The 16,057-nt window shown below is 42.8% G+C and overlaps 1 protein-coding gene across 8 annotated transcripts in view; it reads right to left on the reverse strand.

The window, feature by feature from the left end:
* Nucleotides 1–3,769: 3,769 nt before the first annotated feature.
* MCTP1 (multiple C2 and transmembrane domain containing 1) overlaps nt 3,770–16,057 on the reverse strand; it is a 187,377-nt gene continuing 175,089 nt past the window's right edge. For all 8 annotated transcript variants that reach the window (XM_056325793.1, XM_056325792.1, XM_056325791.1 and 5 more), the window contains 4 exons: nt 13,918–14,027; nt 10,648–10,757; nt 6,980–7,077; nt 3,770–5,856 (listed from right to left, as the gene is read on the reverse strand). In XM_056325793.1, the coding sequence (XP_056181768.1) occupies nt 5,785–5,856; nt 6,980–7,077; nt 10,648–10,757; nt 13,918–14,027 (390 nt within the window). In that variant the 3' untranslated portion in view covers nt 3,770–5,784. The remainder of the gene's footprint in view (nt 5,857–6,979; nt 7,078–10,647; nt 10,758–13,917; nt 14,028–16,057) is intronic.

Below are 16,057 nucleotides of genomic sequence, written 5' to 3' on the forward strand. Positions count from 1 at the left end.
CATAAATAAAGGATGTCCTTTTAAATAAATCCCAGTCTTTAAAAAAAAAAAAAAATCTGCCAAGAATTGATGTTATATTTGATAGCTTTCCAATTTATGAGTAATTTTTTTATTTAAACAAGCCAGACCCTTCCCCACGCCTCCTCCCCCTTCCCCAGTAGATGCATTCAGGGATGCTCAGCCTGAGGAACAGAAATGCAGCTGGGGGAAGGAACTGCTTCAGTCTCCGGGCCCATTTCTTCTGATCAAGCCATTATTTTGTGCCCGTGAGCAACAGCTCCTCCCGACACGAGTGTGACTGCTTGTCAAGCTTGTTATGTGTCCCAGGGCTAGCAACCCTGTGGGGAAGGAAAACATTTTTTGCCTTTGTTACCGTATTTGTTCAGGAGGCAGGAAAAAAGTCTTTTCTCTATTTGTAACCCAAGGATAGACATGCACTGAGCAGGTTGGCTGCTGAGATGTAAATTTTTACAAGTGAGAGGAATGGTCAGCACGCCTCACCATGAACTAATGAGTCCTGTAAGTGGTAAAAAAAAAAACTACTGGAAAAGAGATTTCCCAGTTCAACAAAGAGCCAAACCCTTTTCTGTGGCCGTTGGGTGAGGCGGCAGAGCAAAGTGGGTCAGTGCCAGCTGAGGAGCTCCAGAAAGCCTTCCAGCTGCTTCAGACCACCGAGGGTACCGGTCAGCCAGACTGCTTCCCTCCTCCCTTTCAGTAATATCTAGGCATGCTGTGACATTTGTTTGATATTTCAGATTTCCGGTACTTGTGGCAATTGTGCTGGCATGCACTAAGAAAAGATGGGAAGATCCTGAGCTGAAGCTCTCGTTCTCTTCCCTGCAACCACCCAGTGCTTAACACTCTACAAATCTGACCATGGTCTTGCATAGCTGGTCAATGTGTTTGACTCTTCTTTACTGCTTCTGACTGGGGATTTTTCTTCATCGGTTGTGGATCTAAAAGGCTTTTTGTGACATACCTGAAAAAAGAAAAGCACGCGTAACTATGCAAGAAGTAAACTTTCAGGAATGTGCCTTCATGTCAGGGCAAAGCAGGTCAGGCAAATTGACTTCTTAAATTATTCCAGAAAATATTAATCAGCACTCTGTAATCAAAATATATATTTAAAAAATCAACATTTTAGATTTTCCTTTAATCACTTGCTGTAATTTCAGTAAAAGTTGAGTGAGACAAGCAGTTTTGAGTTTCTTTTGATTATATTAAAATGGAAAAAATTTATTGCCGTGTGACTCATAACTAGGGGTTTCAGGCTTCTATATTGTGCAACCTGAACCATAGAAAAGTTTTTAACATTTAAATTTCATTCAGTACTAAGGCTGATGACGAGACAAATGTTGCAATACTCTTTTTGGCCCCTTTGACCAAATAACTCTATTTCAAACTTGGGAAATTTAAGTTGGACATTCAAGATTCATTGACAGGGAATTTGTTTGGATTTTGCATTGACATTCATTGACAGGGTGTTTGAAGTAGGCTAAAATTGACTTTGAGCACTGAAATACTACACAGAATAGAAGAAATTATCCAGAAGTGCAACATCCTGTGGAATGGACAGTTAAGATTTATTTCATATTTTGAATTACGATAGCTTACAGATTTTAATTAAGATCTGAAGTTCTTTGTTCATGAGAAATACGCCTTCTCTTGACTACTATGACACAAAAGAAGCAGAAGACTTCTAATGCCTCTTGCAGCAAGGAGTATCTGCCTCCTGATCTGATGACCTGACCTACACTTGCTCATGTCTTCCGCGGCTGGCAGCAGTGGCACTGCACAACTGCTATTTGACTTCTCCTGAGACAGAGAGGCTGCTTTTAAGGAAAGGGATGTGGTGTTCACAACAAGAGCCAACTGAAGCAGCTCACCATATCTGCAATGTGGAGAAATATGGAGAGATGAAGGTGGTTTAGGACAGCTACACTAGTCTTCTGGTAAGAAGGATCTTCTCTTTCTCCACCAAGTGCGGAGGGAAAGCACCGCCAGAAGGTGAACATCTCTGGGTCTACACGCCCTTCTTGGGCTGCTCCTCACCCTCATTCCTTCTGCTTCGCCCATATCTGGTTCACCAACTGCATGAGCCTTTCGACCAGCAGCACTTCACCCACTCCCCTGAGCGAGAGAGAACAGTATGCTTTGTTCAAGCCTTCAGATTTTTCTAGGCTGATGTCTAAGGTTTGTGTTTTATCTGGGAGTCGCTGAATTTCCCCTTTGAGAGTCAGAAGCAATGTGCCTTTTATCCTACCTTAATTAGGCAGAAAGCAATGGAAATCCAGTGTTCCACACTGAAAAATGGCTATAATTGCAATTGTGTTTCATGTAAAAAGTTTTGGTTCTTCACTTATGCAAGATTTCAGAAAAATTCTGGAGGAGGAGGAGGTATTTATTGAAAATTTGCAATACTGGTTTTGTTTGGGGGGTGGGGGGGTGGGGGGAGATGAGTTGGCTTTCACAGAAGCAGCTGCACAGCAACCTGGAAATTAGCCCAGCTGGGAGGGAAAAGTTTGCCCTCGAAAGAGAAGCAGGTTCAGAAATGGAAAGCAGTTTGTGTCTGGCTGTCAGCAACACTTTGCTGCCAAGCAGGGGCAGGAGGTGCCCCTCTCCCATGGGTCAGCAATCTCTGGCTGCTGAGCAGACAGCAGCAAAGGTTTCATTACATTTTGTGTGGCCAGTATGTGATCTAGCGCTGATGAGAGAAATAATTTTCCTTTCTCTCCTTTGCTTTGTGCTCTTGGGCTAGCCTAGAATGAAATACTTCACCATGTAGCACATTTGCTGGCAGGTCCAGCAGCTCTTCCCCTTGTTGGTGCAGCTCATGCCCTGAGGGCCCACATTAGCAGATATACTGTATGCAGCCTGCTTAATTACTTTCTCATTATTCCACTGTTGTCTTAAGTGCAACAGAAAAAAAACCTTGGGTTTTATTCCACTTGGATTTAAAACGCTAAGTTACAGCACAGTAGCTCTTTAAGTTAAATCTCACTGCTATTATGAAAAACACTTAGTTATTCCTTACTACAAAGAGAAACAGCTGTAAAAACAGGGTAAGCAAGCTCTGTGCTGTGACTTATCAGCAGAAACGTTAACTAGAACCTCTCAGATGATTAGCTTTGATGGATCCTGAGCGCTCCGACACCTACCTTAATGGTGGACCCCAATTAAGTTGCTCATTTTCACTGGACCCAAATAAAGTTGTTAAATTTTATTTTCCAGGAACAGAAGGAGTTTTGTGATCATGACAGGCATTATTCTTTTGTGATTGTTTGCAAATGGACAAGGTGCTTAGGAATGCAACCCGGCAACTTCATTCAGACTTTAGAACCAACCCGGACATGGAAGATACGCTGAAATATTTATGGCATAAGGCAGGACTGATTCTCTGCAGAGGCCTGCCACACAAAGCAGAGCAGACAAACTGCAACTAGTGAAAAGGGGTTCACCGACATGATTTCAAAATGTCCTGTTGCAGCGGGAGAACTGTATTTAACCAACATACACTCTTAGTCTTGCTTCTGTGGATCGTATTTTCAGACAGATCAGTCCTGAGTGTTTGAGGCATTAGAATAGTTCACCAATTTTCAACAAAGAGATGTTTTTCTCCCACAGCCCCCTCCACTTACATGTTTGGGGGCTTAAAACACTGAAAATCCTGCACACAGGAATATGATATTTTCATTCGCTTGCCCTTCACACCAGTCTTGGGGAAAATGACAGCATAGAACTTCAAAGAAAGACACTTCCTACAACCTAGTAGAGAGATACTTAAACTGTGTTTAATGCAGTAAATATGTATAACTAACTAACTTGGACATTACCACCGAAATAGACAGTTGAAATTGAGTACAGAAAAAAAAAACCGCAACAGGGAATCGCACGCAGACCGATGGGCAACATTAAGAAGGTACAAGGCTTGCAGTGTTTATCAAAGAACTCTGCAAAACTGAAAACTGGCAACAAACATTTGCACATTGTCAAGTTGGAAGTTTGGCTTTTTTTTAAACAAAATAGGCTCATCAGTGATTCTGGCTTCATCAATAGTATGCTGCTCTCTGGGCAGCACCCAGTGGAAAAGTGGTTACACAAGCTTCGCGAATAGATTTTTTTAAAGTCATGGTGTAACAAGATCGTATTTAGGTCTGAGACTTTCTGCAGAACAATCGTTTGACTGGCGTTCTTTCAAACATAAAAACAGAGAGATCAAAATAACTGCCACACCAGGAACCGGCTATCAACGTGTCTTACTGCAAAATAAACAAATCCAGGATGATCTTTCATGAGCAATGCAGCTAACATACAACTCTTTAGACAAATGTATATAGATTTGCTTGCAAAGTATTTCTAAATAGTCTTTTCAAAAAGTATTGTTAGAGTAGTGCAATATAACTTTATCAGCAATTGCAACCAATAAGAGGTAACCCACAGAGGACCGCAGGAAGAGCTTCCCTTGAGGATGTCATCCCTCGGCTCTCCCCCGGGCAAAAATCCCCTTTAATGTCAACGGGAGCTACGACTAAGAGCTGTGCACAGGTAGTCCCTCAGGAATGAAGTCTCTGCTCACTACGCGGGGAGCTGAGCGTGGAAGTCTACATGCAGCTATCAGAATATATCCCCAAGTACTCGTTATGCAGTGGCCACTAAGACATTTGAAATGTAAACGATTCTCGTCTATGTCCCATGTAATTTATAAAATAATGCTGTTTCCATGCAGTAGGGCACAACTGTATCAGAAGAACTGACTACATTATTAACTAAGGAAATAAAACCAGTATATCAGTTTTACCACAACTGCGATTTTTTTCCTCTACACTATATTTCACATTGGTAACAGTTAATGTGTTACATCATACAGCGTATTAACATGATCTTGTGATCTGAAAGCAAAAACACCTTCTGCAAGACTTCCATATTAAAATAGTTATGTGCACAAAAGGTGTTCATAGCATGACACCCAAAGCAATATGGAGTTAGTCCGATAGTATTTCTGTTACAGCAGAACTATGAACTTCATTCACTAAACTGTGTAGTACAAATGAAGATTACTGGTACATATAGAAAAATCAGATAGGCAATCAGTTACAAACCTGGCAGTATTTTGAGAGAGACAGAGATTTTTAGGTCTTACAATGGAATGATAAAAATGGCAGGAACTTCTTTTGGGAGCTCCAAAAGAGATTTGCACTTGGTGTTTCTCATTATCTTATGAGCAGCCCCACTGCACAATAAAATGTTGCACCAGGAGTTAACATCAGGGTCTGGAGTTCAAGAAAATCTGCTTAAACTTACGTGCAGTAGGTTCCACTATATTGTACTTCTCTTGAAATGTATAAAACATAGAAAATCGTAATGGTGACTTACTGGATAAAAATATTAACGCTCACAAATAAAACCCTGACTAAATTTTTGAGTCAGATTTAGATTTACACCTTTTGTAGATTTAGTCGGTATGGTTTGAGCATTTCAGGTATCTTTGACCACCAAGTAGCAGTGCATATTTACTGTTTTAGATTGGTTCCTCTAATGTGCTATGCTGCTTCCAGCAAGGCTTTCCAATGGCAAAACCCTACTTGAAACCTTCAACAAACGTCTTTACAGTGCGAAATATATCTTCAACGAGAAATGCCTTTTTACAATATTTACAAAATCTCCCCATTAGATAAAAAGGCAAAATAAATAAAAAGCTTAGAGAAAAGAAACGCTGCTTGGGTCGTCGTTTTTTTCTTTTATCTTCCCCCTGCAGATGCTAGTCTCCTCAAAACATGAAGCTGGCTAGACGGGGTTGTTTTTCTTCCTCTTGCTTGGGCTGTGACTGGGATCTTGTTTCAGTTCATGGTATTGCACCTGTTTAAACACAACGTTCAGAAAGAAACCGGTCAGGTGGTGCTGGCTAGGAAAAGAAAGATTTCTGTTTTTTCCCCAGGGGGGGGAAAAAAAAAGAAAAAAGAAAGAAAAAGAGAACTATTCCCCTGCAAACTATACAGGATCTGCAGCTGTGATTCAACAATGACAGACTGGATAGATCCAGAGGGAGAAGGAAAAACAGTATTAGGAAAATCCTGCTGGGAAGTAACACTGTGCTGACGTCAGCTTTAAGAAAGCTTTTTTTTTTGTTTTCTCCATGGGCTGTAATGGAGAATAAACAGTGTCCTCTTCAATGAATTTGATGAATATTCTCTGTAATATTTCTTAAAAGCTTGCTTATTTTCAAAGGCCTGCCACGGAGGGGATTGGACTCAGAGTGGGTACGTGCACCCACGTCTCCTCTTTGAACCAGCTCTGAACCAAAACTGTTAACCAAGGAATATGGAAAGTATACAATCTTTGTGATATTGGAGGTGATTTATGTGCCTGACATTATCTTAATGCTTGCACCTTCTCAAGAGATTGCGTGCTGCATTACAAAAGCTTGTAATTCACAACCAGCTTATTTTTAAAGGAGTTTATAAGCATGGTTGAACTGTGGCCACAGCAAACACTTTCACCCCAGGAAAGGAGAGGCTGAAGTGCTCTCAGAGGGCTGCCACAAGACACTGGGCAAAGCCGCCCGCTGCTGACTCCATCTCCTTTCATCATTTGACCTCCCTGTTCCCTTGCTGCACGCCCTGACAGCCTCAGCTCCAGCGTGCCCTACGCAGTGCCTTATCCCGGTCGGATTCACATAGTGCTGGAGCGTGCTTAACACAGACTCCACCACCTTCCAAACATTCGCCCTTTTACTGACTGCTCCTAAGCGTCTTCAAAGGCACAACCAAAGTAGCAGCTATTTTCTCACTGGAAAAAGGTCTAGTAGCCTCCTTAAGGTTCATGGGCTACCTGCAGCTCAAGTTTGCTATTTCTTCATCGTGCTGAAGAGTACAATATTGAATCAAAATAACTGCTTTAAAATTTGTTTACAAAACCCTGAAAGTCATGGTGCCACACATCAAATTAACTACTGTAAGGGCAAATTAAAAAATATACACACCATTTGCACATCTGAAGGAACTCTGGATAGAAAGTCAAGTAGCTCATTGTTATCGATTGCATACGGACTTCGAAGCCTCTTTGTAAATTTATTGATGCCTGCGAAAGTGAAAGCTCAAATGTTACTATCATCATTTTTCAAAAAATTAAATATATATTTTTGGCAAAGTTCTAAAAAAGATTTTATCATCCATTTGAAAGCCTGAAATTAGCACTGAATTAATGAATAAATGAATTGTGAACTTGGGCTCTAAAAGCCGGAATCTGCTGCTGTAGTCCCCTCTGCTTCAAACTGCAAAAGTTCTAGGCACATTTTCAAATCCCTCCAATACTTTTTCCTGAAAGTAATAGAAACTGTGGTTATTATGCAGAGGTTGCAAAAAGGACAGGAATCAAGCATACTCCATTTCTGTAGCTAAGAGGATGAGCAGTAATGAGCTTAATTGCAGGACAGAAGGTTCAGGCTAGACACAAGGAAAATCTTCCTAATGCTAAGGACGGTGAAGCAGACGGGAAGCAGTGAAGTCTGGATCACGTGAAGGCTTTAGGATGAGTTTACACAAACCTCTGTCCGGGAATGACATATAGATGAGCTGATGGCAATGCAGAGAAGGGATGCAAGGTCTCCCTTAGATGTCATGGTCTTACGATGCCTATTGACAATTAATGGTCAGAAGCACCAAGAAAATCCTCCTCAAACTAAACAGAAAGCAAGGTTTTAAATTAGTCTCATCTTCTTATCGTTACATACCAGGTGAGATTCACACACTTTTCACGTGAGAATCTTGCTCGTGGGCTCTGGGAACACAGGTCTGACAGACAGGCAGGCACAGCACACACTGCACAAACCCTCACATGAGTGGGAGAAAGCCAGGACAGCGTTAATAATGTGCCAGTCTGTGTCATTTATCCAGGCCGTATCAGAGATAAGATAATACCGTTTATCTTCCATGATGTCTTTGGCGCCCAGGCCTTTCAGAAAGCTTTAGCAAGGACATAAAGCTTCAGGACAGACTGCACAAGCTGCAGTCTTGACAACACCCACGGCCTCCCCCTGCATGAATTCTCAGTCCTGTGGTGCAGAGAGGGGATGCTGCCATCCCTGACCTGGTGATTGAGCAGTGGGTGTTGAAAGAGAGTATGTGAGATCCAGACACCTTCGTTTAAGAAGACCCTTTGCATCAGCAAGTGACTGAGAAATTCAAGGTCTACCCCACTGTTCGCTGCACATGGCCACTGGACCACCCGCGGGTGAATCCAGGAGCTGATAAGGTCTCACCTTGTCAGCCTCTGAAAGTAAACACATGAAAGTAAACACATGAACTCTGAAAGTAAACACATGGTCAAGGCTCAAGAAAATAAAAGTGCTGAAGACATGAGATGGGACAGCTCAGGAGAAGATAAAACAAGAGGACTAGGTCTATTCCAAAAGCTTGAACATTTTCTGATTAAAATAATTGTCTTCATACTCTTTTCCACAAAAACAGCTGTAGCTATCACCAGGACTCTGCACTGTAGTGAACGGATGAGAGCGCAGCAGTGGTTCCTGCTCTACCACAGCTGACACACCACATGTTCAAGGACCAGCAGTCTCCATGGGGAGAAACACGGCCAGGAGGGAAGGAAATGAGAATTTCTTCCCAGGGCAGGCTGAAAAATGCAGTCCCTATGGATGCACAGAAGAAAGACAGCTATGCATAAGACCAGCCGTAGCATGGAGGAATTTTCATTTAATAACAACACTTGCCTTCCCAAAGAACAAAATGGGCAGATGCTGCTACAGACCAGCTCAAACTTCCTATGGACATAAGTCAGATGACAGAGGTCATTTGCGTCCAGCTGCAGGATGGACAAACAGGATGAAGAGACATGTAACACAGGGGAGGCCAGACACACACGGCAATGGAGAACACACAGGTGTGTGTTCGGAATACTGCATTTTTTTGAAGGGAGAGCTGCTCAACATGGCTCTGTGCGGATGCACTGTTGCCCGAGGAGGTCGGGACTGCCAGAGCTGCAGCTGTGCAGGACCTGTCTGGTCACCCAGCACGATGCAGAGGAACAGGTCCCCGCAGAGGGGAACCCCCATACATGGGCTGAGTAAGAAGCCACCTAAACTGAAATGCAGGATTAAAACGTGGAGCTGAAACCTCTAGTGAACAAAGGTGTGTGAAGTTGTATCTAGATAAGAGTGGACAACTTGCGGGCAGGGCGGGAGGAGGTGGTGGGAAAGAGAGCAAGGTGCATTCACAGCCACTTGTGCTTATGCTGCCCATCCGTGGTTTGGGAGGGGTGCACTCCGGTTTGGGAGTGGAGGCTCTGCCTCACCTGAAACAGAGACACTTCTGGGGAAGTGTGAACCCACACCCCCAGTATCGCAGGGGTCCATGTCAGGAGATTTTTGAACCACAGTGCTGACTCTATACACTTTTATGGGTCTTGGAGGGGTATTATAATCTCAGGTCCTTGCCTGAAATCAAGGGGATGCATGAAAGCAAGAGTACAAAGACGCCAGATCTGTATGAAAAACGACAGAAAAAGGACACAGACCAAGGACTTCAGACCTGGGCAACAAGAGGCTTACCACCATGTGTGTGTGGTAGGCAGAATGAGGTTTTGGGGAACAAACTAGGAGTCTGGGTTGCACCCAAGCAGGGTGATACAGGGGATGTGGGGAATAAGTGAAATTCCACAACAGGGTAAAACAGAAAGCCCGCACGCTTGCTTTTTTTAGTCACATGGAAATATTTTGTCCAAATCCTCCCTAATGGCTCTTCTCCATTTTGTGTACTCTGCTGCAACTATCTGTGAAGACTCTGTAAGAGTATCACCAATACTAACTGGTACATAAATATACATATTCTTTGGTGTCAGTTCCATGACTTTAGGTTGTCTCCGGAACTCAGGACTTTTTGATCAAGGCATGACTGTTATTTTTTCCTTCAGGAAGAAAATCTAGCCACAGATTGAACTGAGGCCGTGCTCTTCACAAGTCTGCACTACTGAATAAGGGTACAACTGCTGGTGGTATGTATAAAAGACGTATAAAAAATGTGCAAATGAAAACTTGGTGTATTATTTACAACAGATGTGGTAACGGTAGCTGTTTAAAATCAGTATAAAGAATAAATATAAGGACAAGTAGTGAAAGCTTGGATCAATCATGATTCCACCCCCCACCCCCTCGCCACCCAGTTTCTGTTCATTATCAACCAGCCAAATACCACATATACCTTTCTGTTCAACTAAAGGTGACCCTTTAAACAGGTTTCTTGTTGCTATGTTTACATACACTTTCACAAGATAAAGTACTGCAGTAAAAAAGGCATATTGTCCTAAATGCACTATATAGATTGAAATGCCTCTGTTTGTGTATAAGTGGTGAAAATAAATCATAGTAATATCTAGACAAAGCTACACTTTGATATATGAAGAATCCTCATGGCTACATGTTTATAGTATGATGAAGCCTAGAATGCCAGCCAAGAAAAATGTATTTTGCAGGTGGGCCTAAATCTTTACACAGTTGTGATTTTTAACTAACCTGTCTGTTTCCATCATGGAGCACCTTCATGGCCATAAATACAGGAAAGTACTGACAATGTAAGTCATCTCTTAAAAAACAGGTTTTTCTAAGTGGCACACACAGTTTAAAAAGGCTTTACTTACCCCAGACAAGGACAATGTATCTCAGTGGAATGAAATACAGGATGATGGTGAACACGGAGAGGGCAACAATCGCCAGCCAGCTCAGGAATGGGACAGTCCAATTGAAAGTGCTGGAAGAAAAATTAACAAAAGTCAGAATTGTGGTCACCTGACAGAGCCAAACGATGAACAAAAATTGGACTGGACAGGGGAAGACGTGCCAGCTTCCATCAACAAACTGAAGCTACAAATGAATGCATGGATGCTGGGCATCAGGGCCAGCAAGGGCTCGGACCCATCCCCAGTGGAAATGAGAGGAGGTCCCAGCTTCACCCGCAGAATGGGACCTCTCCCAGCCCAGCCGTGCACACAGCAACCACTGCTCCGCCTTTTGGAAATGACCGTGGCCACCCCCAGTGGAAGGTGGAACACACACAGTTCCTTACTCCTCAAACATACTCGCACTGGCAAACCGGAGTCCCTTTTTCAATACCAGTGTGGAGGAAGGATGTAATAGCTGGAAGAGTACTGCTAAGGCTTTCTGCTTGCTCTACCTCCCCATTCTGCCGTAAGGACAGCACAAGGCGTTAAAGGCTGAGCAGGGACCTTCCCCTCTGACATATGGGTGCATTCCCTGGCTAGGTGCCCTTCTTGCTTGGGGGGCACAGTCAGGAAAAGGCGAGCGTGTGGGTATGCAAAGCTGGAAACTCATACATGCACCTATAAAGGAGAGGGTCAGGGAAAAGGAGGGGGCAGAACAGTCAGTGTTGAAGACGGGAATAATGCAACAGCACTGGATGAAGGAAGGAAATAAAAACATTTTGAGTGGCGAAAAAAACCAAAAACAACCAACCAAAAAATCCCAAAAGGAGAAAAAAGATGGAAGAAGCAAAAAGGAGGGAGTGGTGTAGGACAAAGTACATTGCAGGAAAGGCAAAGATAAACGTTAACTTCCAGATAAAATAAAATATATTTCTTTATGGATAAAGGGAGAGAACTTCTGAGATCCCATCAGAGTTTCAGTACATTGCCTTTCCAAAAGAGCCCCAGATTAAAACATCCTCGTTAAGGGTCCCAAACCCTATGCTGCGATAAAAAACTGCGGGACACCTCATTTTGCAGCAGTTGAGGTGTGAGCCGAGAGGAAGCAAAAGCTAACGAGTCTTGCAACAGCCGTGCTGTGGCTCTCCAACCTCTGTGTGCAGGGAAGAGAGAAAGGCCAGATGGCCAATTTATAGATACGTCCCATGGGAACGCTGGTTAAAGGGAGCTTGGCTCAATGGGATTGTTCCACGAAGGCACCACCATGTCAAAAGCGTTTCATGACATTTAACCAGAAGGAAAATGTGGCTTTGACTCTAAATAGCCTGATGATACTCTTTAAAGTATTACCACTAGCTACATCCCCAATCAGTGTGATTACAGTATTTTGGCTTCTCTGGCTGAATAATTGCAATTATCTGAATTGCTAGCCATATTTTTCATAATGAGCTCTGGCTTCCTGTGTTTATTTGTCTTCTTTTCTCTCTGGCAATTTTGACATGTCTCCAGAGTGAACATTATGTTAGTGTCACTTGGTGTAGGATCACTCCCTTTCTCCTCAGGGGACACCTGCTCTTTTCCCCTCTTCTGCATGCATTTGGGATGAACAGAAGGTTGAGGGTCTGCTCATGTTCCTGTGACTCGGCTTTGTGCAATGGATCACAGACACGCCATGTGTGGGAACACTGGCTCCTCACTTAGCAAACCTCCTTATGTGCTGTGTTAGCACAGCATTCAGTACAGGTTTCCCATTATAGTTTCAGGAACAAATTACAAAGATTTATAGGAAGATTCGGTCTCACTAGGTTCAGAAAATTCTGTTGCTCTCATCTGGTATGTAACAGAACAAACCCTACTTCCAAAATGCACAATTAGAAAAACTTAATCAAGACAACTTCCACGAGCAGCCTTTTGATAAAAGACTTCCTTCAGAGACAGGCTCGTTTGGTTTGTCTGGAAAACTCGTGCAATATAATGTGCTTGCGCCTGGCTCTGCCGCTGTGAACACGGCCTGCCTGGAAGTGTCCCCACGGGAATGTTTCCCAGGCTTTCCGGCTAGGGACTTTGCTCTTAAATATGGAAATGGCAACCTCCTCTCCATCCCGAATCTGGTATGCTTGCCATTGCTGATATTCGAAAAATAAACCAAAACAATAAGAAAAAGGCAGAACAGCATGAGAGACGATCCCCGTGTTTCCTGCAGGCTGACCTTCACCCAACACACCCTCTTCCCAGAACTCGCTTCCCCCAGTCCGATTTATTCTGGGGCCCACTTCTCTCTCAGGCCGCGGTCCCATCTGCGCGGAGCACCGGTGCCCTGCAGACGCCACCTGCAGCAGGTGCTGCCAGGGCGAGGGGACACGTGGCCCCACCTTGCCTGGAGAGGGTGCACCACCAAGCCTCTCGTGAAGGTTTCGTAACCTGCTGCAGCTGCTGGGCCACCCCCCGGCCGCCCTCTGCCCTCAGCAGAACGGTGGTGGTGCTGCTCCCAGCTTCTCACCTGACCAGGATGAGGTGCCCTTGGCTTTTGAGGGGCTGAAACCCAAGTCAACCCTGTCCCTGCTTCGTGGCCAGTGGCTGGGGAACACCTTTCTGGAACCCATCTGATCTCAAATAGTACACCTTACACCGCTGTTCACTGACCGTGCCAAAACCACAGTGAAGTTCCTGTGGTGGATTGCAGAACCTCTCCTGCTTAAGGCCCAAATATATTGGCAATTCTTATATATCATGTATTAGGTGTTACAAATTACAAATACTCCAGAAGGAAAAGTCTTTGCTAACTCGCATAAATACAACACTTCCAGCAACCAAACATATGTACATCCTTAAAATCTGAAACCCCCGTTCAGCTCTGCTTATTTCCTTTATCAAAGCTGCATTTTTTATTATTAGTTTTAAATAACTTATGTTAGGTGTCACAACAAGATTCTCTTTCTGTTTTACTTCAAAGCCCAGGTTCTGATTTCCTTCCCCAATTAATACATTTCTAAATTCCAAAATGAATATGACTAGATTTTCATTCACTGAGGGCCTCCACAAAACAAAGTAAATACAGATGAGTTTCAACAATGCATCATCCAAAGCTGGAGTCGTCCCCTGCCCACCACCACTACCACCACTACCCCCCCCCCCAAAAAAAAAGGTCTAATAAAAAATCTAGTAAGTCTAATAAAGGTCTTTGTACCTCAGCTTTGAAAAAATATGAACAGTATTGGAAAGCAATCCAGCACCTGTGTCAGCACTTACTTCTTGATCCTTTCTCCAAAGGAAGCTACTTCACCAAGGATATTCTGGACACTGACACACACCTCCTGGATGGCGTAAAGTCTATTCATAAATCCTTTCTTTTCACTGTCCTAAAGAAAAGAAAAGGAGTAGTTGAATAAAAGAATTTCTGAGTGTAGGAAAAGGACCATGTATCCATCAGTTAAGTTTCAAAAGTTACACACACATCTAACAGCAACTGGTAAAACCTGGCAACTGGGAACCGTTTCCTTGTCCTTTAAGCAGTGCCTATTGACAATATGTATGTTTTAGCACACATGCTGAGCACCACACAATTTTGTTTGCTGCTACATTATTTTCTTAATGTATGTTTCAATACACCAGGTCTCTGATTTATAAATACGTTGAAGGTGCCAACCTCCTACATTGTGTGCTCCTTCAAGTAGGAAGAGTCCAAAGATGGAATAAGGGTAGTTTGCTGAAATGCTGGGTCTCGCGCTGGTGTAGGCATCGGGAAGATAAACTTTCCATGTGGGAGGCTTGGAGTAAGAACCAGAACACCTCAGCTCCTACCTCTGGCTCCGACATGGGTTTAAGTTGTTGGATGTACCTGTGCCCCCCACCATCATCTATTCCACCTTTCTGCTTGGCCAGTGCACGCTCTCTCTCCCACCCCCTACTAACATTCAAGTGTCACTACGCATGAAATATATGGGAGATGTAACTCCCAACTGCCTTTACAATATGATTAGTGCAGCTCGCAGCTCCAAAAGAATATAAAATGTCAGCCATGGGCAAAACGAAAGACGCAGGGAAGGTGTCACTGTAGGAAGTAATTTTAATTACCTCCTTTCTTACTCAGGTTTCTATATGCTATTGGACTAGTGCTCACAAAACCATCAATTTATGTAATATAAAATCTAACCATAATTTAGTTTCAGTTACATTTATCAAAATTCTTTGTGCCCCTAAAAATGTGGGCATTTTTTAAAAACCAGAGTGATCATTTGTCCCTCAAAAGCAGGAACCACCCTCACTAAGACATTTTCTGGGGTCTTTGATAGATTTGCATCAGCAAATGTTGTCTTCCTTTCTGCCAAGTCGAGCAGAATTTGCCTCCCAGAAGAATTCAACAAGGTGCTGCTCAGGCACATCAAGGCACTCCATGGACTATTCCTTAACTGGGCCTCCTCCTGCTCTGATGACCTGTTCTTTCTTCCCCAAAAAGCTTTCTAACTCTAAACCCAGAAAGCCTGCAGCATCAAATCCACACAGAGCCAACAGCACTCAAAAAAACCCAAACCAAAAACCCACCCCCCCCGCAAAAAAAAAAAAAAGCTGTTACATGGGATTAAAATGAAGCATCACCATAAAAAAAAAAAGACGACTCATCTTCATTTTTTCCAGACTACACGTAAGTCAAAAGGTTATGTTCCATGTTTCCAATGGACTGATGCCATATTATCTTATCTAGTTTGAATGCAATTAGTGTTTTCTCAAAATAGGAAATGGAAAGAAAAATATTTCAAGAGTAGCAAAATACATGATAAAAACGTTGTTCAACATTTTGCCATCACAAACCACACAATACAACAGCCTCTGTAATTGACTCCAAAGTCCAGCATCTAAGAAATTAGCATATGTTGCATTTCATGTTTCTTTTCTCCTCCTGATGCTTAATTAGCAGACGGTATATTGGTTCACTTGTTTTGTTGTCCCTTTTGCTATCTTAATAAATCAGATTGGATGAGGAAAACAACGTTTAAGATTTAATCATCTGAAGTTCCTTCAGCAACACTCTTCTGCAACTATATTGTCAAGATTTCTTGTGAAGGCTCGAAAGTACATAGCTGCAGAACACAGACTGTCTAAAAATAAACAGTCAGGAGACAGACAGACAGATACAGCAAAACTACTTCCAGTGATGCAGTGTAATTTAAAAAAACCAAACACTTCAGAGACAGCAAACCCACCAGTTTCTCAGACAATGTGAAGAGCTTATGTTCTCAGTTAAGGTTAATAATCATTCATATCATAAAGGAGTATTTCTGGTTTTTGAGGATGACCATAACTGCAGCTGCTGGTATCAACTACATCAAGCACTGCACAGCAAGACTGAGTAATTTGTGAAGTTATTTCCTTAATATTTATTACATTCTTG

This window comes from Falco biarmicus, chromosome Z (genome assembly GCF_023638135.1).
Source record: "Falco biarmicus isolate bFalBia1 chromosome Z, bFalBia1.pri, whole genome shotgun sequence".
NCBI classification, from domain to species: domain Eukaryota; kingdom Metazoa; phylum Chordata; class Aves; order Falconiformes; family Falconidae; genus Falco; species Falco biarmicus.